The following is a 24,589-nucleotide window of genomic DNA, read 5'->3' on the forward strand; positions in this document are numbered from 1 at the left end:
AAAAAGGAAGAGCTCCCCCAAATTTAAGTCTTCCGCCATTTGGAGATGCTCACTGGAGCGCACAGAGCCTGTGTCACAGTGAGGATCCTCCACGCATTTGAGGTGAGTAAGCTCTCTGGTGAGCAACAAAGGAAAACATTTGCCATTATTTTTCTGAATCATCTGCTATCTTGTGCTAAGCACTTTAAAACCACTTCTTGCGACAGATCAGGCCAATACCAAGGAACACCCAGTCTAACGGGGAACCTGGAATTCGTCCCAGGCTCCATACGAGCCCAACGCTGTAAATGAGCAGACACTAGACCACCCCAGCTCATGCACTCTGAATATTCATTGCAACGAATGACTCTTCTCCACGCATTCCACAGAAACTCTGGCAAGTATTTGTCTACTAAACATTTGGCCCTATTACTACTGATAGGGCAGTAATATGTTACCAGCCAACTTTTCCTTCAAGGGATGCAAAGTGCAGGAGATGTTGAGAAAGAACTACAAAGACAGGTAAAGAAAACTGAAGAATAGTGTGTAAATATTTAACATGCTCTTCCCAAGCACTACCAAGGTATACATAAATGTCCATGTATTATGTAGAGGCAGAGTAATCTGGCTTCATTGAGAGCTGGAGTGGAAGGACTAAAAAAGGAGAAGTGGTGAAGATTTAAGGAAACCTGAAATCTAAGATAACAATACCATTGGCAAAGAGTATAGCAGCTTCTTTTCTCTAGACTGGCCTCAGGGGATTTAATTTTGGTGTCATTCATCTTCGAGGCCAGCCAGCCGCAGGCCCCACATCATAAAAATGTACTCACAAGCGATCTATTTCCCCCTGGGTTCTTAACCAGGACACAGGACAGGTTCCATTTAAAAATCATTTTATTATTAACATAATCTTCCCATTTAGCCAAGTGTGGGTCACGTATAAGGAATGTCGGTAAATATTCCATTTGAGGCTTCTTTTTACATATTTCCGTTGATAAATAAACTCTGAATTCACATAAAAAAGTTAAACTTAAATAACTAATATATTTTTTGTAACAGGCATACATTGGTAAAATATAAATATTCTTGTACTCAGCCTTTGCTCTAAATAGATATAACAGTTAGCCACACATCACAGTTATTAACAACTAAAAACAAGAACTCAACTGATTTTCTGGCCTGGACTAAAATAGAGATGGAAACAGAAAATTCACATTTTGACTTTGGGCCAAAAGAGGTTGAGAGGCAGGAAGAGAACAGTTTTATTAACAGCCTTGTTAAAAATAGTCTGCTCTGCCACTGAATTTTAACTTATTCTACATTTGGTAGTTGATTCCATTATAATTTTATGTAACACTCAAGTATCACTAACAAAATATGGCACATCATCCATGAACAATATAACGATGTTTTAAAACTACCAGGGCAAAAATGCAGGCGATATGAGTGATTTGGTTCTGGCTAGCCATTTTGTCCTCTCAGTCTAACATTAGTATATTGCATCGTGTCACTGTTTTGGCCACTTTCCCGCAAAAGACTGGAGTTTGTTACCTGTAGCTCTAAAGTTTTTCAAACTAACCAGTTACCAGGCAGCCTGATACACTGGGTTTCCTCACCCAGAAGTCAGACCAAAATTGGTTGATCAAGATGCCCTCTCAAAGGACTCTGGGAATGATGGTAAAAGGGACCACGGGACTGCTAGCTTCGAGCTCCAGCGCCATCAGGAAGCATTCGGTCGCGGCATCATCATTGCCTTGAGCCTGCAGCACCTCTCCCAGGGCGTTCCAGACCTCATGGGCCGTGGAGTTCACCTGGACGGCATCTCTGAGAATCTTCTCCGCCAAGCTATAGCGCCCGAGCTGGTGAAGTATCAGAGCCTACAAGAAAACAAAGGAAAAATGGTTGAGATTGGCCAGTAGGACTTTCCTGAAGCTCAAATGATATGCCGCAACAGTGAAATAAGCGTAGGTAGCTCTTGGGTTCAAAGTGTTATAGACCATATAATACTTTTTTTTTTAAAGAAAAGAAACGGCCTGAAGCAGGACTGGAGCAGGCTACTCCACACCAACAAGGAGTCAAGTGGCTTTGGACAGGAAACAAAGACACTGAAATGCAAAAACTGAGTTGAAAAACAAAACCTCCACCCAACCACCAAAAATCAGTAAGTACCACAGCTTTTGTGGCAAGCTCCCATGTCTAACGTCCTACTAAGGTGTGTGCCCTGAAGTGTTCGTATCCTGCCTGCGCATCTCAGCACCCAGCTCATTCTTAATAACATCCGAGATCACACGCACAGCACCATCGGCTCTCAGGGATGGCAGTAACAGAACCGAGTCCAGCCCAACGGGCAACAGCCATGGTATTTAATTCGACCTGTGGAATGGGAAGTGTGCTGGGGCTAATATTGCACCAGTAGTGTATAAAGGTCCAGCAGGCAGATAACTTCCTCAGGAGCTTCCTAGACACAGATTCTTCATCTTCCTCTGCGGGATGGGATCCAATTCAACACCATATGATCCAAGAGGATGTCCAAACCCACTAGGACATGGGCTGAATGAGGCAGTGGAAATCTCCGTCCATCACATTCAGCTATGTTACTGTGCCAGAGAAGTTGTGGAATGACCCAGTAAGAGAGCTTTATTCCGGGATTATAATAATCCTAACGATGTTATGCATTTTTACCTTGTGATTCTGTATTGCAAAATGCATACGGACCACAAATCTTTGTTTTCCAGAGAGGCGTCCTGATTATGTGCTTACAGATTCCTTGTGACTTCTCCCCTCCCAGCCCCCACTCCTTGGACCACGATTTCTTTTATTTCTCTCTGTACATCTGTCCCTCAAATCCTTATCAACCTAAGCGCCGATGATTAGGAAGTACTGAAATTCTGCGCAATCCCTGAATTATCCACCATATGTTTCTGGAATTCTGCCCACCAGCCTAACTTTCAGCATGGGCAGACTGCTAACATCCTACAGAGCAACAGAGCAGACCATGCTCTGAAGAACAATATAAAGAGCGCTGTATAGTATTGGCAAGTAAATAAATAAATGCAATGAAGGCTAATTTCTATCAGCCTAGCAGATGTTCTCACATAAAGGTGCTAGAGGGCTTTTCTGGTTTGGGATTTTTTCTGAGCTGTCAAGTGAGTTAGCATTTCCAGAGCAAGTGAACAGTACTTCCAATCCAAAAATCAGATAACTGTCAGGGTCGGTGGTTTTTCCCTGCAGGAAAGTGCTTGTCAGTGACTGGTAGGTATCAGATGTGAAACTACAAAAAATGAAGCAAGGAGGTGGAATATATAAAGGTGGTTTGGCTGCAGGCACCTAACCTTAGTAAAATTAAAATGTTCTTAATTTTCGAGACAAGATTCTCTAATTAATTTTCAAAAATCTTCCTTTTTTTTCTGTGCAGATTTGTCTATTTTATCCTAATTAAACATGTGAGTTCTTTGAATATCGGTAATACTTTTTTTCCCAAATATGCCAGACTATTTTCCTTGCTTGCTAAGGATACAAGCTGTTCTTTTCAAAACCAAAGGAAACAACCAAATTTTGCAGATATAAGCCTGATGATGGGAACAGAAACATGTTATGTCACATCTGCCCTATTCTGTATGGAAAAAAGTGTATCTATCTGAGATTTTCCAGGTGACAGAACTAGAGCAAATACTAGCTGCTCGTCTGCTGTTATACTTTGCTAAGAATATAAGCTATTTAGCACTAGTGAAGGAACCGCTCTTGCATGGGCAATCAGGTTGCATCCTGTACCCTCATGTTTTGAGCGCACAGCTTTTTAGAGGGAGAGTCTCCCAAAAGTCAGTCTTTCACTGGTTTCTCAGGCTGGGATGGTATGAAGACTCCTGCTTTAGGAAGCAGCACTGGGGCAATGAGCTTTGCTTCCAAAGAACCAATGGAGAGAAAATTAGACTTGTTTCATGCAGAGCATCAAAAGGACAGTGACATTTGGTCACTATAGCTGTGGGCTGAGCTCAAATAAGCGATCTAGACAAAGACGACATAATACCCTCTGATTCATTAACTCTCTCAGAATGATGGTCAGATGTCATATATTGTGAGTGTCCAGTTTGTAGATCTCCTTCCCGGATGACTTCATTAAAATTCTGAGGCACAGAACATTTCAAATTGTTTGCGGTCCTTGCCTGACTTTGCTCTATTAAGCATTACGCCACAGACCACAGGGAGAAGGAGCAGGCATGCCTATCACGCAGCAACATCCTTCAGTGACCTCACACCATCACCCATCCAAGAAAACTGACCTCCAGTTTACCAGCTGTCAGCATATGCTTGCTCTCTGTACTAAACCCTTCAGGAAAAAAACCAAAACCCAAACCACTAAAACCAAAAAACCCTAAAAACCCCCCAAAACAAAACTCCTCTAAGATTTCCCAGAAATCAAGACAAATTATCCTAGTCCTTCACTACATATTTTCCTTTGCTTCCTAACTGGAAACAAAATCTCGGAGCTACCAGTTCTGGCCTTTACCTATTTAGCAGCAGATGTACAGACATCATTTATCTGCAGAATAATGTTAGGTCTCTTGCTTTATGGCTGGAGATGGGCTTGAACAACACATCAACTCTGCAGAAACACAGAGGGGTACCTAAGTGACACATGGCTCACACCTTCAGGCTTGGCATGTTAGTTTAAAACCTAAACAGAATGCCTTCTCCCTATATCCTCTTTATAAACAGGCACATAAACTTTAGAAAAAATAAATATGATAGGGATTTTGGAACCTGAATCAATTAGACAAACTGCTATATAATCATTTGAGTAAACAGTAAGAAATATTAGCAGGAAAACACCCACTCTACAAAAGATGATGAAAACAGTAAGTTCCTAAGGAATTACACAAATCTAAGGCAATCTGTTTGTTCCTCGTACATTTTAAAATGCTGCAGTACTTGACAGAGGTGTTTAAGACAACTGTTGGCATCCTGCTAGGAGAAAGCAGGATCCTTCCTGCTGTTGCATCTCTCTTACTAGCTCTTTCACATGAAAGACTGATAAATTTATGCCATTTGCTTCTAACACAGTTATAAGAGCCTCTAATGTGCGTGGGCTTCTTCATTTTGCAGCTCAGTACAAATTTTATTACTTTTCCCCATGTTTGGTTTGCTGAGAATTTTGGGGTTCTTTTGGGGTTGTTTTGGTTTTGGTTTTTTTTTGGCAAACCACTGAACTCCCCTAAGTGTGTTAAGGCTTCCAGCTTCTGTCTGTTCAGGATGTCTTTATGTTGTAAACTCTCTAAGCAAATCTTATTTCTCTTTTAGCCAGTTCTACATTGTAGAGGTTGATTTTGTAATTCAAAAAACTCCAAGAGAAAACTCTAATCAGAAATGGCACAGGCAGAAAGTGAAGGGAATCTCTGAAGAAACAAAGAGACTTTTTTGTGCCATCATCACAGGAAGTGAAAGCAGTGCTTCATGTCTCCAATTCGTTGATATTTATACCAGTCACTTTGAATAATCAACAGTACTCATAGATTTGTGGAGTTCAGATGTTCTCTGCTCAAGGAAAGGTCAACAGCCCTTTACAGTGCCCAGGCCATCGTCAGGGCTCAAAGCTGGCACTAACAGGAACTTTTCAATTTCAAGAGGCTGGCTTTCTAAAAAAGAGTATTACTGTGTGCTGCCTGCGACAGGGACGTACTATACTCAGTACAAAAAAGGTTCTACACAAGCTTCACATTACAACAGAACAAAACCCTCTAGGAATTAATAAAAAGGGAGAAAAAGTGCTTCCAACTTTCTTCTCTGCCACAGGTTATTTTCAAGATCTTGCTGATTCTTTCCTCATCCAGTCTGGAGTCACAAAGTCTCCCTCTAGTTGGTCAATGATTTTACATGTGTTTCCTCGCTCAATCATCACCCTTACATTTCATTTTACATTGCCCCACTTACAAAACTGCTATTCTTTGCTTATTTTGCCAAAGCATCTGTCCAAGGATTGTTTTTATAATGCTCAGCCAAACAGGGCCCAACCCCTGACTGAAGGCCCTCGGCACTGTTGTCAAAACAGAAGTCGTTTGTTATGTATTACTCAATATCTTCTAGGTACCTACACAAATACAGCCCAGAAAAACAGCTATTGAGTCTGAATAGACAGAAATATCTTAATGTACCATCCAAAACATTTGGCTGAATAACCTTCATTTATACTTATCTTGCATGCATTAAGCAATGGGGATTATATCTTCTGTATTTTGGATACTGTCTTGGGACTAATCACATTTAGTGTTTTAATTAATGACACATCACAAGAATCATGAGAGTGATGATACAATTAGATAAAAAAAGTTAAAAGGATATGATATAGAAAGCAACAGGCTGATCATGAGAACTAGGATTACAAAAATATGGCAAAAGGCAATAAAACAAAGTGGAAAATAACGCAATTGTAACACAAAAGTTCTGTGGCATGGTGGAACCCTGTCAACCAAGCAGCTTGGGAGAAGGACTTGGATATATCGGGCAACCACAGGATGACAGTGTGAAAAGGTGCCAGTGTGAAAGAGGAAAACTCAAGTGACATCAGGAGAGGTTTCCAGTAGAGAGAAAAACAACAGAGACTTTAGCAGCCATGCCATACACAGCTATAGCAGGGCCTCCTCTTGCACCTTGTGTAGTCTCCTCCATTCAACAAAGGTCATTCAAACTGGAACAGGTACAGAAAATGACTATTGAGACAATCAATAAAAATCTTCTTTTACAAGAGGAGACTAACAGACTTGGTTTGTTTAACCTAGCAAATCAAAAGCTGAGAGGAGATGAAGTTACTTGCTATAAAAACAGTAGAGAGAAGAGAATAGAGAAAAACTATTTTAGTTAGAGAATAATATTGGCACAAGAATACATGTATATAAATTGGCTGTGAGTAAGTTTACCAAAAAAAGGTGAAAACATTCCTGGCAATTGGAGCAGAGAGATTTTGGAACAGCCTTCTACTTGCAGTAGCAGGGTGCAAAACAGTGTGAAGACCGAGTCCTACAGGAAGAGCTTGCATGCTTTGATGGTTATGAGGAGGAGACTTGTCTAGAGGGCCCAGGGAGCTTCCACTACTCCTGTTCCAATATCAGGTTCTCCCTCAACTACATTGAGAGGAAAGACAGTGATAACATTTTCATGCCTATATAATATTACTACTTGATGCTTCCGTTGTAAGAACAACTTTCTCTTGATTCCTTGGGTTACACTGAAGAAGCAGCTGCAGAGAAATGTCCAACTAATGAATACAAAGATTAAAAAGCAAAATTATGGTAGGTATCCAGCTTATTTCTGAAAGAAGAAAACTAGTATGACAAAATTAATGGATTCAAAAATCTTCAAATCCATGAGGCCTTTTTTTTAAAACAAACAAACAAGCAAGCAAACAACCGCACACCATATTCACAGTCTTTTGGGCACAGAAAGATGCATAATGGAATTTTCAAATGCATGTAAGACAAGATGTTTAATCAGCATTCACTTCAACAGGACCTAAATCCTTACTCCACCTAGATAACTTTCAGTATGTCATTACATATCTATCTGTATCCTAGATAAACAAGATACCTTTAAAATTTGGTCTATGGTGATGGCACGATAAAACCAATCATTACAATTAATAACTTCTTCAATAAGCCAGAATTATATTTTGATATATATTGGACATGTCAGAATTATATTTTGGCATAGTTATTTTCCCCTTTGCAGTTCAACATATTAAGGTTATTTTTCATTAGCTAATTGTAAGCATTTTTAAAAAGGAAAACATTCAAATGAATTTTCATTTCCAAATGCAGCTTTACAGAGTCTCCAAGTAAAACCTTCAGTTACCAAATGCATCATTATTTATTTATAAAATATCATCACTCAGAATCTGAACAACATCATACAATAAACAATTGTATGATGCCATAATTGCTTAAATAACCATGCAGTGTAGTCTTCACTGCAAAGGTATCTTTTTTTCTGCAAATGGGCTTTCTCTCTTTGCAAATTAACCTGTCATAATGACTAACCAAACAGTCAATGGAAAACACGCATCTAGAAAAATAAACACAGGACAGAAATGGAAAACTACTTAAATAACTAATTTCTGATTTTGAAAACATGATTAAAACTAGCCATTTAAAGGAGTCTAGTAAGGTCACCCTTTTTATTTGCTTTTAGGCAAATGAGAAGCTAACATTCAAATTTTTTCCATGGAAGTAACTTTTTAAAAATCAAAGCCATAATTATCATCCATTGTATGTCTCACCAAACCAGAGCTTTATCATAAAGTGCTAAACAAGATCTGCAATAACCACAAGCAAAAAAAAAAAAAAAAAAAAAAAAAAAAAAAAAAAAGGTAAAAAGGTAACACTACAAAGATCACTGTGGTTTCTTCAATGTGACTACAAATTTCTGCTCAAGAGAGCTGGAGGTTTTCTTAAGGTTTAACCGTCTGACTACTTCACCACCACTCCTGGAAAATGAACAGTTCTCAATCTGAACAGAAGCACCACTTGAGATTTTTACCTTTATTCATTTGATATCAAGAGGAACAATTTCATTTCATCTAAGGAAAATATAGACTATAGGTGGGAGATGTTCTCAAAAGCAATGAAATTTATTTCAAAGTGGAAAAAATACAATGGGAACTTTGACAATGAGTCCATTTGCACTTTTGCCTTCTTCAGAGAGGATGCTGAACTCTCAGCACTGAACTCTCTCGTAACTCTGCAGAGAAGGAAACTGATAACTGGGAGAAATGGGGATTACGAGAAGAAGAAATGTGGCCGACCTAACACGCAAAAAAGCATCAGAGATGCTCACCATGTTTAAGAATCACAGGTTGTTGACCTGCAAAAGACTCAACTACAGAGATTTGAGTTCTACCAGATAAGATACTAATATTAATATAATATTTTTCCTACTAGGTCTATTACATGACTTGTTTGCTGAAGAGCTTCTAAATTTGTATGATGCAGACCTTATTTAGCTAAAAAATACCCCTCAGAGCTAAAAGTTTCCCTTGCAAAAACAGCTATAAGAAAACATTATAAGCATATGAAAATAAAAAATGGACTGATTTTGCTTTTAATGATGAGAGCAGGGAGACAGAAGAACAGTGGAAATACTACTTGCCTGGTTCACTGATGACCTGCTGAAGCCCCATAAGCTAGCAGCTGCAAATGTATAATCAGATATAGAGCTATACAGATGTGGAAAATAATGATTTTTTTAAAAGTTACAATAAAAGGCCTAAAGAACTCACTACATCCAACTCCCCAGTAATTTTCCCAGTTCACTATTTTTTTTAAACAAGTCCCAGCCTGCCTAAGAGAGAATCAACTTTCAACCATGGTATGCAGAAAGACATGAAACATCCCATCTTCTCTAAAAAACTTGAAAATCAACGATTATGACCATAAACAGTTACAAAACTTAATATGCAATGTATGCACTGCAAATCCATATGCACTGTAATTTTAGCATCACAAAACTGCCCCTTGTTACATGCTGCTTTTTCAGCCTATTTTGCATGTGTTAAGGTGGCTGCTATTTTCAAACAAATCTATCAAACTTGAAGGTTTACCAGAGACTTGACAGTGTTATGCTATAATAATGAAACAGAATAAGTGTTAGCGAGGCAAAATGAGAAGAATTTGTCATGATATATGGAAAAATAAGCAAAATTCTGCAGCTATTTCCCATCCTCTGTGATAAAAATACACATTTAAAATGTACTCTATAATCAATATTTTACACTTACGTAGAGTGAAATAGCACATTATTTATATACTATGCTCTCCTATTTTCCTTTTAGTTGATGAATTTGTGCTGAAACAAGTCCATCCAATGGAAGTATGACTTTGCACAAGAAATCATTTATTAACTCCTTCTTTCGAAGGCACATACCAAGAACAGTTGCATGTTTAGTCATTGTAAGTAACTATTTTCTGCAAGTGCGAAAAAATTGTGACATGGTGCATCAGTTTGAAATAAGCCATTCCATCAGGAAAATGATGAATAAACATAGTTCTATGTCCGCAATGGCAGACACAGATGCGTTTTAATGCAAGGATTTAAGGGTGTCCATATTATAAGGTTTAAAAACAACTGGATTGACCACCAACACTTACAAGTAAAGATAATTTTCCGTAAAATAAATAAATACACTATTTTTTTGAATTGGAAAAGAAACCGCAATGTATATGTAATTTGTTTCCAAAATGCAGAATACAAAACTACTTATCTCGTTTTCTCTAATAATGCAATTCTTTTGAATAATAAAAAGTGTGTTTCTTCAAATATGCTCAGAATAAAACTTCCTAGCAGCTCAGTATGGATTTTTTTTTTTTTTTTAATGAGGACAACCAGTTAATAATACTACAGCTGATCACTCGCTATACCAAACCAAGCAACTGATGAACAAATACGGACCTGCGCCTGCAGCCCACATTTTTGTTCATTGCCTATCCCAAAACATTGCCTGTTCTATGTGTCCCTTCCTGCCTTGTCCCCCTCACTTGCCTTCCTCCATCTCCAGCACACCAAGAAACCGAGCTGTGCGCTCTGTGTCACTGCTGAAGCAAGCTCCCAACCCCAGTTTGTTATTTCTTTACCCTTCCCCCAATGCTAACATACCCCCTAAGGTATCCAATTGCTTCCCCTGCTGCAAAACACTGGTTGCTAGGAGAAAACCTACTGCTTGGCAACAGATTTTTAAAACAACAACTTTGGCTTTGTTACTCACTGAACTTTACATTGCCAGCGTGAACTAACGAACGTGCGTGGTTGTTAGTGCATCTGTGTATTTATAACCCCCTTGAAAATGACTGACCCCTTCCAACAGGGATGTGCTTGCCTTTTAGTTCATTACTGTTCACAGCTGACAATGCAGAAAGGTTAAAAATTGAAGTTTGTTCTTTAAAATTGCTGATCGTAGCCTTCCACCAAGACAGAAGCTCTTGGGGGACTTCTTTTCCTGTTAAGGCAACATGATCTTGCAATAGTCTGCTGTAATTTTGATTTACACTTTATGTGAACATCCTATCAGCTTATAAAAACATAGCATGACTACCACACTATATTGCAAGAACTAATTTGACTATAGCAAGCACACTGGAAACAAATAAAACACCTTACTGATAGAGTGAAACAGCTAGTGACTTCAGAAATTATCTAACTTTTTATCTCCATCTGATAATTATACTGAGGGTCTTATTTCATATGCTGTATCTACAAACACAGTAAAACCACAATGATTCTCCCTTCAGAAGTCAGATGGCTACAGCTCTGGCAAGTACTGCATCACCACTGGCATCAGGGAATAATTAAGTACAACCTTAGTCCTCAGACTATGGCCAGCCCTGAATTTGGAGTACTTGTCATCTGGTGCAAACGTTTTGCATTTTCTCCCAGCTGTGACACCATGAGGCAACACTGAAGTGTCGGTGATTCATCTCTCCATCACCTCCCTCCATCCGGAAGCTCAGCAGCACTGCAAGTTCCTTCCCCTCCCTCCCAGCACTGGAGCCACATCGGTGTCTTCTCACCTTTCCCACAAACGAGGAAAGAGGATTTCGCAGATGTATAGCATCCTTCAAGTACATACATCTGCGATGAAAACTGGTGCTGGAGATCACAGCTACAAACAGTGCTGTTCATGAAATGGGCCCATAGTAATTTCCTTAACTCAGTATATTCTTGTATATTGTCATTCATACACTCACCCCTTTTCCCCTATGTAGACATGTTATAGATATAAGTGCATGACCTAATTACAGTATATTCACTACTGAAATCCTATCATTTTATCAGTCTAATCTGTGGCTGTATTTCAACATTGCCTGGTTTCAAAACCAAGGCTAGGTTTACTACTGCATCATTGTGCTACCTACAGAGACTCCTACGTACTGTTTGTTACTGACGCCATTATTTTCCCAGTTTTGAGTCAAAGGGTCGGAAGTAGAGAAAATTGTATTTCTGTTATTCAAGACTTAGGACTAACATAAAAGTGTTTTCAATATCCAAAAGAGGAAAAAAACCCCAAATCCTCCAAAAATGATACAAGTGCAGAACAGGCTAGAGAAACAGAAAACCTCAGACCAAGATTCTTGAAATGAGGAACCTCAAAGTCTGCCCACTGAGTCAATATTCAAGCATTTGAGCAAAAACTGGATTTTTCCAAAAGAACTGATGATACTGGGAATTCAGTGTCCTTACTCCACTGCCTAAAGACTAGATTTCAATTTAGTACATCTGAAGGTTCCTGGTTTTGAAAGCTTGTGCTCCATGCAAAATTATCATAATGTCAAGAAATTCATGTTCTTCTGTCCATCAGTCAACCACTGATAGAATTAAAGAATAAATAATAAGAAATAGCAAGCAACAACTTTTTAAGAAGCTGTTTTTCATTACTGACAGGTTTTCTATAAAATCACAATTAACATACTAGTGGTATGTGGCTTCTGGAAATACTAATTAGAAAAATTGATCAAATGTTCTAATGAAGAAATCAATCTGAAGTCAGGGGAACAGTTTATGTGTCAAAGAAAAATCAGAGTTGCAGATCCAGTACTAGGTTCTGTGGTTAAAATTCATAATTAATAGAACTGTCAGAGTTCAAATCGAGTACTTCGGAGATCTTTAGCTATATTGTCACTATACTGAAAGCTAGCACTTGTAGTCCATACTTGTACACACTCAATACTACAGAAATTAGCACTTGTCTGAACTTTTGAGACTATGGAAAAGGAATCAGAAGTGAATGATACTCTTCTGAAGTACCTTTTTTGCATTTATGCATGTGCATTTCTCTCAAATATTCTGACAAATGCTATATTAAATATTCAGAGTCAGAACTGCAGTGTAAGATAAAAGATGACCAGTCCTTTCATTACTAAAATAAAACAGAAATTCAAAGATTAAAGCACATTATTCACATTTTTATTCGTTTTGCCCTTAGCCAAAGAGACTTTTGCATATAGAAGTATGTACGTACATATGTTATAACTATGGCTAATGTCACTGTTTCAAAAGTGCTATGACACCACAGCAGCACATACTACACTGGCATTGCAGTAACCTCTAAGAAAAAGAGGTTATTTTTAACATAGCATTAATAAATATATTTTTTATAGCATTCCCAGGAAACAGACCATTTCCTCCCCCCCCACCCCCCCACCCCCCCCCAAGCAGATGTGAACTGCCATCTGCTCCTCAGGCTCAACGCACTACAATGGGAAGAGCCATCTTCATGGCAGTTTGCAAAAACCTCCCGGCATGAGAGGGAATGCAGCCCCTTTCTCCCCCCCCCAGATTCTTAAATGAAAGGCAGAAGTTGTAGGTAGACTGCTAACCTGTCAGTCTGACAGGACAACTGCCAGCAGATCCATCTTTAAGGGAAGGCTATTTTCAGTGTGAAGGGAAGGCATACACCCTCCCATCTGTGCACCATCAGGCAGAGATCAGAAGAGCCAAACCCTAACCATTAGTTAAGAAAGGGCTTTTAGCATTTTAAGAAAAATAAAACAAAACACTTCTTTATATACTGACTTACCTTTCACAAAACCTGAAGATGCTGAATATACTGAAAACTAAGGAAAAAAGCTTTGGACAATTAAAGAGAGAAACCTGAACAGCAGTATTTTGGGAAAAAAACCATTCAATATAATTTTTAAAAAAGCTAAAAATAACATCAATGTACCTCAACAAATCAGCTTTTGCTAATACTGATCTGGAAGCAAACACATAAATATACCGGAAGTATCACCTACCTTTTATAATTCAACTCCATATAAGCCTATCAGGTTTTCTCACAACTACCTTTTGTGGATCATTGTTAATTTTTTCTTAAAAGTTGCCAAAAATAAGGTATTTTCAGTTTAATTAACATCAGATCAGAAGAGCCCTCTTAGGTCATTCATTTTGCTCCCCTGTTGTTACAGGCAACCTTAGCACAGGATTTCTTGTTCCACAGTGTTTAGACTGTAAGTGCTAGGAATCCTCTTCAAATCATCTTCCCAAATTTTTCCCTAGCCACTTTGTTTTCATTTGTTCCAGTGCCAATGTCACCTAGCCTTATTTTGATCATGCATATTCCTCTCATGTTTACAAGGAGCATATATTATTATGACAGTTTCCTACTCTTCCCAGGAAATGCTCCAGAGACTTGCCAGTGCTACAGTTCAGTCACCTCAGTGCTCACTGTGTATAAGGACAACACTGATGCGAGCCTACAGGCCAATTTTGTCATCCAGCCATTTTACTTGGGATTACAAGAGAACCACAGGGCCAGTCTGGGAGGAAACCCCATGTGAAACCTACGCTTTAGTTCACACTGAGGGTACACTTGCCCTGTCAGCCAGCCTCAACTGGTTTTACCAGGCACGGCAGTCTCCATATTTTGGTGACATGAAGCAACCAGTGGAGCATGAACACCACCACCTTCTGTAAGGGAAGGAGAAATCTGTAAGCTTACAAAATTAATGGTGAGACTACACTGTTGACAAGATGATGACGTTGATAACTGGGACAACATGATGTCTCGTGTTGGGCTTGGCCAACTCATGAACAATGAAGATGTAGCTCTTGTACAATAATGGAGATGTAGCTCAGATAAACTAGTACCCCAGCTCTTTGTCCTCCCCAGTCATTTCCATACTCAGTCTTGCTCTTGCATTTTATATTTGTGAAAGTCATCATATTTCTTTTTCTGAAGGGTCTCTAAGTCTCACTTTTAATCAAACTGATGCCTTTCTTCTGCAACTGCTCTTCCCAAGTAGAGGTAGTATATTAACTGTCCTACAATCTTTTGTTAACTTAGGTTTCACTAAATGTTACTGGACTAATGATTTGTTATTTCATCTACTAGTTCTTCCAGAATTCTAGCCAACCCCTCCATACTCTTCCACCAGCAAGTACTTGCCACTATTTCCGTACTTTCCTTTCCACTACTAATTTTACCTTCGCCATCCATGATGAATATCACATTCCTGTTAAAGACTGATGCAAACACAAGTTTAATGCAGTTATGGACTTTTTATAAATGGTTATCCATTACTGCACTGATTGACACAGCATGTTAAATCACATGCTCTGGTTGGTTTATGGCTCTTGAAATCCATTTTCCAAACTGTATAATAAATCAGTGCACAAGGTTGGAATCTGCAGAGAAAGTGTAATTCCAAATGCCATTTCTCCCTCAGTCCTTTCCTTTGGTTTACTATTGTGAGCTGACAGGCAGCTGAAATAGATTTGAATCCTGCTTCCCAGAGTGTCAGAATCTTGTCCATTTGAGTCATTTTTCTAGTTCACTGGAGCACAGTTGGCAGGAGGAACACAAGAATGGCAGAAAAGGCACTCCCCCACAAAGCTAGGATTTGATCAGAATAAGCAAACTGGGAAGTTAACGCTCACTGAGCGAAGAACTGAAATGCAGAGTGGCAGCTTCCACTTTCAAGGAAAAGAACTACAGCAACAGCGTGGGTTTGGTGGGGAAGGTGGGAATTCTGGAACTTAAGGCAGCTGCTGAGTGTGGGGTGAGATACAAACATTTCCTACCGGCTATTGTGTTAAACATCCATGGACTTTATCTTCAGCAAAAATATTCAGATATAAATGTCACATTAAATCGAATGTAATGCGCATGGCAGAAAGACTGTACCTACTAATAAAACTTCCTCCAATTTTAGGAAGCTTAGGGTTTGATTCTGCAGCAAATGAGATGACTTTGGATGCCCAGGCTAAAGCTACATCATTTATTTTTAACAGAGATCACCAGCTGCTCACACTATCATATCACAATTTTAAAGGAAATGAAGTTTGACGCGTCAATTACTTTAATAGATCTGACAGCGTTTCATACTGTTTTAGACTTTATATCAAGAACAGTTATTTCTGGCAACTGTAACCTACCAATTTCTGGCTAGGCATTCAATTAACATGACAAAGCATCATCACAGACTGCATTTGTGCCATAGCATTTCATAGCCCTCTGGTAAGTCTTTGGGTCCTTGACCCTCATAATACCATCTGTTCCGATGCCACTGTGGCTATCACTTTTTCAAATGGTCATAAATTAAAACCCAGACAGGATCCCAAAGAAGCTAGTGTCAGCTGTCAGGACAAACTGTAACAAGGACCATGAAAAAATTGGAAACTGAAATGGCTCTGCAGCTGATAGAGGTTCGCTTGCTCGTCTTTTGAACATTTGTAACCACTTGACAATATCTGCCTTAATTTATTACTTGCCCCCTTTAGAAAATAAAGGGTTTTGGTTTTAAATGAGAGAATATACTTTTAAAACTATGTATTTATTTTAAATTACTTATTTTAAGGTAGCAAAACCCACTTACCAGCAGAGAAATTTTAATTCAGAAACCAAGGCAAAAGCAGTCCTCTCTTTTAGTAGGTCAGATCACCTCTGATAGAAGGCAAGTATTTTTCCAAAGTGCTACCTAACACAACCTTTGTCCATGTAGATTTAGAGCTCTGAAACCATTTTCATACTGTGTATTGTACAGAAGAAATTTTGAATCTGCATGGTTGTTTGTTTTTTTTTTTTTAATTTTTATTTCCATAGCCATTTACTGATAAGGTCTTTATAACACTCACAATTCACAATTTTGTCTAAATATGTTCTGCTACCAAGTCATACAGCTAACTAACCTAATGTAGCAGAATACATTATGTTATGTTCTGGAATAATCTTAAAAAGTTAACTTTTAACAACTATCTCCATGAGCACTGACTGTAATGAAGCCTGGTTTGGTTTTCTAATGACTTTTCTAAAGTATTTAGAAAAAAAATTGAAAGAATCAAATGTCTGCATCCTAATGGGCCTCCTAAACCACACTATATTGCTCAAATGTTTTGGGTAGTGTCTTTCCTCGCAGTGCTTAGTTTTTAACGGTGCGAACAATGTTCGTGTTTTCATATTTCTGCCAAGTGCGTACTTTGCTGATGAATTGCTTTGCTTGGTTCATCTGAGCAGTACTAGAAGACTGAAGATTTCTTCCAGGTCAAATGCTTTATGCGAAGATATGTGGCTCTTGAGTATGAGCACTCCATTTTAACATCTCAATGTTTTGCTAATACTTCTTTTCCCTTCAGTTCTATGCCAGTTCTTAAGAAAGAAAAGCTGTTTCTAAAAGCAACTTTAAAATCAATGTAAGGGCTATTTCTTGAAAGCCAGCTTCCTTGAAGCACCACAACAGCATCTATTATAAGGCAGGATTTCTCAGAGTTATGTGAAAAAGCCACACATGTATAAACGACACACACATTTCAGGTCAGAGATTAGCAGAAAGAAGCTGTAATGCATTGTTACGTACAGGGCTTTTTTGGTTTTCCAAGACTCCGATAAGTGCATCTTAGTACAAAACTACATTCAACCTCAACATCTGGACAATAATAAATATTTACAACCATTCTGACAAACTTCAAGGTATTAAACTGCCCTCTCTTGTTTACCTCCCACTAATCACAGAGCGGGAGCACAGAGTAATGGTTTGCCACGTCTTACCAAACTGATCTTCTTCCCCAGCAGATACCACCCCTCTTCAGGAAAAAGCTGGCCTGAGAAGTCTTACTCAAAACTATATTTGCTGCATATAATGGTAATTACATGAGCACAACACAAACAACACAACAGCAAAAGGAAATTTATGACATTAGTTCTCCAAATCTGACTCATGCTACACATGAGTAAATATGCAAGAGTTATATATGCGCTCACCAATTCATGTTAGGGGCTACCATATCCTCCAACTTCCCCCAAGGACATAAAACAAGACTTAGTTCTTTTTTGTTCAAACCCAGGTAGGAGTCTGATTTGTAGGACAGGAGGATGCATCAAAGCATAGACCTGAACAGAACATCTGAGAAAAACTAACAGCCCATTATAATGAAAGCAGCAATCCTTTTTCCTTCAGATCTCTATATCCACAGACTTCATATTTAGTGCTGGTTTGAAGTTAGCTTTTCTTGAATTTTGCACTTTCTACTGAGTAATAACATAAGATAAGAAAAAAAAAAACAAACCTATGGAAGTAGTTTACCTTTATTACCTATAAAAGTACATTACTATAAAACAGTTCTAAGTTTAACTGAGCTCTCAAAACCAGATCAAAAAGGAATCACAGAAACGGAGTACTGATGGCACAGATACTTCTGAAAGTCTGCTATCCAAACAGCCTTCTCCTTCACCAACCATCTCAGCTGCAATGACTTGGGAAATACTATATTCACTGAGCAAATCCAAGACAATATTGACAAAATCTTCCAGAAAGGAAGATAGTTGGGGGAAAGAAAGATGTAGGTAAATGAACCGATTTACTACTTAAAAGTATTGAAAGTTCTGCAGTGAATTTGAGACAAGGGCCTCATTTTACTTGGCTGAGCTGAAATGGCTATCAAGGAGCTGCCACATACCTCTTCACTTAAACTGCATGCAAAGGCAATAACTATCAAAAAGATAATTTTCACTGATAAATGATAGAGCTGTTTTAATCATCTACATTTTAATAGGAGGTCCATCAGTGACAGTACTGAATTTAAATATCATAAGGGAAAACCTTCCTAAAGTCTGCCAATCATTTGCAAGTCAAAACGCACAAAACACACCCCGCAGGATCCCTTCAGCAAGCAGCGGGAATATTGATGCTGCTGCCCTAACAAGATTGACTAATACATTGGAGATCCCCGTGGGGAAAATGATTTTCTTCAGAGTGCAAAGGCAATGGAAAGAATAAGCACAGGAATTAAATGCGAGTCCCATGAATGTGATGCTCAGAATGAGAAATCAGGAGGCTTGTATTGTATTTAAAGCTAGGTAAGTCACAGCATCTATGCCTCAATTTCCCCATTTCTTGATTGGGAATAAATAATACATACTTTAGGGCAAAACGTATTTGAAAATTAACATGTTGACCACTCAAAGTTGTCATGAAAACAAATACTATAATATTTTTTTAAATATCTAGACTTTTGATTTAGAAAAAGAGTAAAAGAGATTTCAGTCATTGTCTTACTATCTGCCATACCAACTGTCTTAGTTGCCATACTATCTATCTGCAGCTGCTCAACTTAGCTAGTTACTTTTTATTCCTCTGAACTTGCTCAGACGCTTAAATATTCATGCTTAAAAATATAAAGACCTGAAACTAAAAATGCAGCTATACAACCAAATATCAAATACTGAATTCAAGATTTAAATCAGCTATTGGTTCAACAATATAAAAATTTATAGTGCGGAGGTAAAATAAAGACTATAATTAATGGTATTTTTTTCAAATGCCAAGAGTTGTTTGCAAAGTCAGTGTTTTAACAAAACGTACAGACTACATGCGTACGTATGTGATTAACTGTTGAAACTAAAAAGCTCTTATCTTTTTGCTCTCTATAAAGTCCATGCATATTAATATCAGAATTAAAAAGGTGCAGATCAACACTGCACTGCTGATTGAAAAAGTGACGAAAGCCCAAAACAGCTTTCTGTTTTCAAGTTTAGCATTACTAAGTCTCACTCATGATGTATTTTTCCACTTGTATCAGTTTAGCCAAGTAGCTTACCATGATAGAAGTGGCATTAAAAGTGTTAACAACTCTAAATCTGCATTCACTATGTTTCATGTAGAGTGAACTTGGATTAAACACACAGTGGGTATGTTTACTTGCAGACGGCAGAGTACTGGAAAGAGTCTAGTTTTAGAAAACATTGATCCTTGTGCTTTTACACATAGAAAACTGGCTCAGGCAAATAAACTGTACAACACAGCCTCTGATATAGGTGTACCCAGTACCCAGGTTAAACATGGTCAGCGTACTACGGCTTCAGTGAGCCTGCAGAGTTGACCAAACTTTTCAATCTTTACCCAATTAACACAAATTGAAACTTGGACCATTGTTTCACAATGTCAGATGCACAGTATCAATACCAATTTACCAAGATACTGGCTCGTAACTTTAGTGTTGATGTTAATATTACATCACATCATAGCAACAGCATGAAAAGATCCTTTAATGCTCAGCAGAAAATCAGATTAAAGAGGCATCCAGACTTTCAAAGTAAAGGTAAAGGAATTTTCTTTTCCAAGCCAATGGAAAACCAAAACCAGAGAGATCCAGATAATTAAGTTGTTAGAACTGGATTATCTCCATCCTAGAAAAGGACAGAAAAGAAAAATAAAATAAATCAAAGACTAGCTAGCAAGTTAATAGTGGAAGCATTTTTACTACCAAAATGTAGTATACTGTTTGTATTTCAGAAAGAAAATTATTATTTCAGTTTTCTTAAATTACATGCAAAGCCTTAGAACAAATGTTGAAGAAAGGAATGGTTAGCACTACGGTAATAGGGAAAAGTGGAATAAAACACAGTATGTGTTTATCATTGGTGAGACACTAAGCTACGCTGTACAGTATTTGATTAGACAGATTAATGGGGGGGCAGAAAAAAAAAGTTGTATAACTAATTTGACTGGATTTCAGTAAAGTTTAAATATAGCTGGATATAACTAGAGATGGCATAGAGCAGCACACGAATATAAAAATGAGTTAAGAACTAGTTTCCACTAGTCCATCCATCCAACAGGGATGGATGATGGTGAGTAGACTTCAAGGTTTGGCTTCAGGCTATATCTTAGTTTAATTTATTGTCTTAGCGCATAGGTATCAAGAGTCCCAATGAACTTTGATTGCAATGAAGTTATAGTACAGAAACAGGTCATCCAAAGGCTTTTAGTAAGAGCTCCTGCAGTCCACAGCTTTGGCCACAATGGTTTTACTTAAAAGACCATTCTCATCTCCTATTCCCTATCTCTAGTTACAGAAGACAGCAGTCAGTTTTATTGAAACGCTGGCCTTTTTTAGTGAGACACAGTACACAAGGTGGCCAAACAGCATGTCTCCTCTCCCCCTTGAGAAATCAAGAGATGGCAGCTTTCTGAAGAATAGTACCTACATGTAACTTTCTTCATAACATTTGTTGCTACTCGTTGAAAAAATACACTCTAGTATGAAGAATAGTGGAAAAATAACCATCAAACCTTAGAAAGAAACATAGTTTTCAGAGTTGGACAAAACACACTTCAGATTTTCCCATGAGTTAAAGCTCACTGAAAAAATTGCTTTCTCTGCTAGTTTGATCATCTAGATTAAAAAAATATCCTGACATAAAAAATAGCCTTGCACTAACCTTAAAGGCCAATTCCTTAACTCCATCTAAAACCAGTTAGCTACCAGAAAACACAGTCTATGTTTAAAGAAAACTAATCTTGGAGAAATTATATTATGCTGTTCATACATAGTAAGTTGGTTGAATCCTTCCAAAGTGCAAGGTTCAACTCATCTTTAAACCATACTCATGAGCAGGGGAAGGACTGCTAAGTACAATACCAGCTAGCAGGGAAGTAAAGCTTCAGTAAATGGAAAAGAGGTCTTCAAATAAAATTTAAAATGAGACGAGTTGGAGAGATAAAGAGACATAAAAAGACTGTTCCAGACTGGGGACGTGCAGAAAAAACTCTGTACCAGAGTAGACAACTTATCTGGGGAATGCAGCTGTTTGACATAACCCTGGCAAAAGCAAGCACTAAAACAATTTCCTGAGGGACAGTTGCTTCCAGATCTCTGGTTTTGCATTAAGGTAGGCTACTTACTGCTTGATGAGGATAAGATAAAGCACAATTTTTAAGAACAAGTTGTTTATAGTTCCTAGTCAGAAAAAAAAGGATTCATAATTGCTTAGGTAACTTCTGGTCCTCTCAAGAGCAGTCAGTTGTCTCAGGAAACAGCTTATGCCAAAGCAAGTCAAGCTCCCCTGTGACAGATGTAAAGCAAAAAGCAAAAGGTAATTTCATCAGTGCACCAGAAATGCACCTGAGAACTGCAAGAGATTTAGAGCAAAACACATGCACTGATAACCCCTGCACAATTTTATAACAATACGTTATTGTAAGAGAGACTGCTAAAGAGCTACGTCTCAGACACTTGGCTACAGTGCTGCAAGTTCCTCACACACATTTACTAACAACCACAACTAAACCACATAGAATGGTTTGTCTCATTCAGATTGCTGTTGATGGTAGCATTTAGTTATATTTCACGAGTATGCAAAGTTATGCAGCACAAGAAAAGGAAAAAAAAAAAAAAAAGACAACACATGTAGATGACTTCCAGTCTCAAATGTTTTCCTGTAGTTAATGAGTTCTCACCTACAGAATTCTACAACAGAACCTTTCTCAGGAAAAGCAAAATAAAATCCCTTTCATTCGTTTAAAGTTGAGGATGGCTGCTCTCTCCAGCCTTTTTCACATTCTTTATATTTACCCCAACATAAATCCTTAAAAATATTTCTTTATTAATTATATGAAATTCAATTATAAATGACTAGATGCCAGATGTTGCCTACAAGCAAAAGCCCTGAGAGACTACAGGAAAGACAGCCATGCATACCAGGTGCCACATAGCTTTGATTGCTGTGTAAAAGTTCTCAGCTCCAGCTATAAAGTAATACTTTAATAAATTCAATGAGCACAAAAATGCCCAGGGAAGCAAAATAATAATAATTAGACTAGTGCATATTTCAGCAGAATGACCTAATTTAAAAAGCGTTTTGCAAAGCAATTCTCATATCGAAAGGCAATTACACAGAGCAAAATAAAAATTGTATTTTTGAGATCCACGCAAAAAAGCACCAGCAAGTATCCATGAAAAGGGATGTAAGAGACTACAGAGAATAGTAGGGAATAGCACACATTTTCAACTTCTTCCAGGCCTTCTCTCGTTTAAAAAAAGAATAAAATGGAAATAAGGAGAACTTAAAAATCAAGAGCAACTAGCACTTTACTGACATGAGGCCTCCTGGCCATATCCTGAATTACTGGGACTAAGACTACTGACATTTTCATTCTGTTACATTAGTCTTGCTTGTTATTATTTTTCCACCAGTAAAAATCTGTATGGTTTTTTCCCCTCCATCCTCTTTCAGGTGGCCAGTCACCCAGCAAAAGGCATGGAGGAAAAGGCAAAGATTACTTTGGATATCAACAAAACCCAAGTGACGACGACTTTAATGTAGTCAGCCCTTTAGAGGGTAAAATGCATAAGGAGATGGAAGGACTCTGGAAAGACTTTTAATAGGAATTATGCTTTCTAACACCTACGAAAAAAGCCTAAAAAAGTAAATTTTTCATTATGCTGTGATTAGATGCTTTTACTAGCTTGCTGGTCTGTTCATCATCTCTACTTAGTACTATGAAACAAGGAGATACTTTCCCTGTAAAGAACTGTAAAGTCATAAATATTTCGTGTTCTTTAAACAAAATTAGACACATCTTTGTCTACAGAAGCCTCAATGCAGATCATTAAGGTATACTTGAACCTCCCATGAGAAAGCCATCAAGAGAGAGACAGAAGCCCAAAAACTTAATTTGTGAAGATCCCAACTGAGGCTTTTCAGTTGCATTGCTTTGCCACTGGCACTTTTGTATGGACGTTCCTCAACCATATTGCACAAGCAGGCTGCATGAGGAGCATGACCGGAAATATTTTGGAATCAATGGCCATTCTTGCAGTTGCATTGTATCTGCATGCTTTAAAAAAAACCAAAAACCAAACATTAAAAAGCTCAAGTATTAATATCAGACTGGCAACAATCAAAAATGCATCATTATTAACTACCTATCACAGAATGGGCCGTTTTATGGAACTGCGGGGTACTGCAATGCCTGCAAGACCATGACCAGTTGATAACAACTAGGTTGCATGGCACATGGTTTGGCAGCACCTCACTTTTACAGTGCAAAGACAATACTTGAAGTAGAGTCACCTAGAGTGGGTTGCCAAGGGCTGTGTCCTGTCAGATTTTGAATATCTCCACGGATGACAACCTCTCTGAGCAAGTGGATGTATCTTACACGTGTATCTGAAATACTGTTACCGTTACGCAAACGGTGTGTGATCATACTCCTGTTCCCCAGCTCTTTGCCTGTCAATTACTTGAAACGGACAGTGCATGGCAGGGAATCCCTCCTCAGATGCTTTGTTATGATGTCTAGCAAAACCAAAGCCCTGATCCAGACTGGGCCATTGTGATCTTTGGATTTTATTCCTTGAACTTGAAATGATACTTGGTTGCTACCTACCAAATTATGATATTTAATCTGTACTTGCTGTATGTGAAACGAATTGATAATAGCTCAGTTTTGATACTAGAACCCAATTCAAAGACTTTACGCTATAAAACATGAATCAAAGCTTCAGATGAAAACTATTTGTATTTTGAAAATTGAAAACAAAGATTTTAAGAATCTTCCAAGCGAAGAGAAGCAACTTCAGAGTAATACTGCACACTGTAGACTGACCTGCTGCAACAGCGAATTGTGATGAATTACCTGATGGGTGGAATTTTATCAGTTCCACACAATACAATAAAAACACTGGAATGATTCGTGACCTGCCAAATAAAGAGGAGTAACTCTAGTCAAAGCATCCCTTCCTTCTGCCAGCATCTACTACTAATTAGTTTTCCATTTTTTAAAATGGGAACAAATAGAAATGATAAAATGGTTTCTGGCAAGCTGAGCCTGAATTGATAAACTGTGGAAAAATC

The 24,589-nt window shown here is 38.1% G+C and overlaps 1 protein-coding gene across 5 annotated transcripts in view; it reads right to left on the bottom strand.

The window, feature by feature from the left end:
- Positions 1-869: 869 nt before the first annotated feature.
- Positions 870-24,589, bottom strand: part of TTC7B (tetratricopeptide repeat domain 7B) — a 152,596-nt gene continuing 128,876 nt past the window's right edge. For all 5 annotated transcript variants that reach the window (XM_050897117.1, XM_050897116.1, XM_050897119.1 and 2 more), the window contains one exon: positions 870-1,856. In XM_050897117.1, coding sequence (XP_050753074.1) covers positions 1,635-1,856 — 222 coding nt within the window. In that variant the 3' untranslated portion in view covers positions 870-1,634. The remainder of the gene's footprint in view (positions 1,857-24,589) is intronic.

Source organism: Gymnogyps californianus, chromosome 5 (genome assembly GCF_018139145.2).
Source record: "Gymnogyps californianus isolate 813 chromosome 5, ASM1813914v2, whole genome shotgun sequence".
Lineage (NCBI taxonomy): Eukaryota > Metazoa > Chordata > Aves > Accipitriformes > Cathartidae > Gymnogyps > Gymnogyps californianus.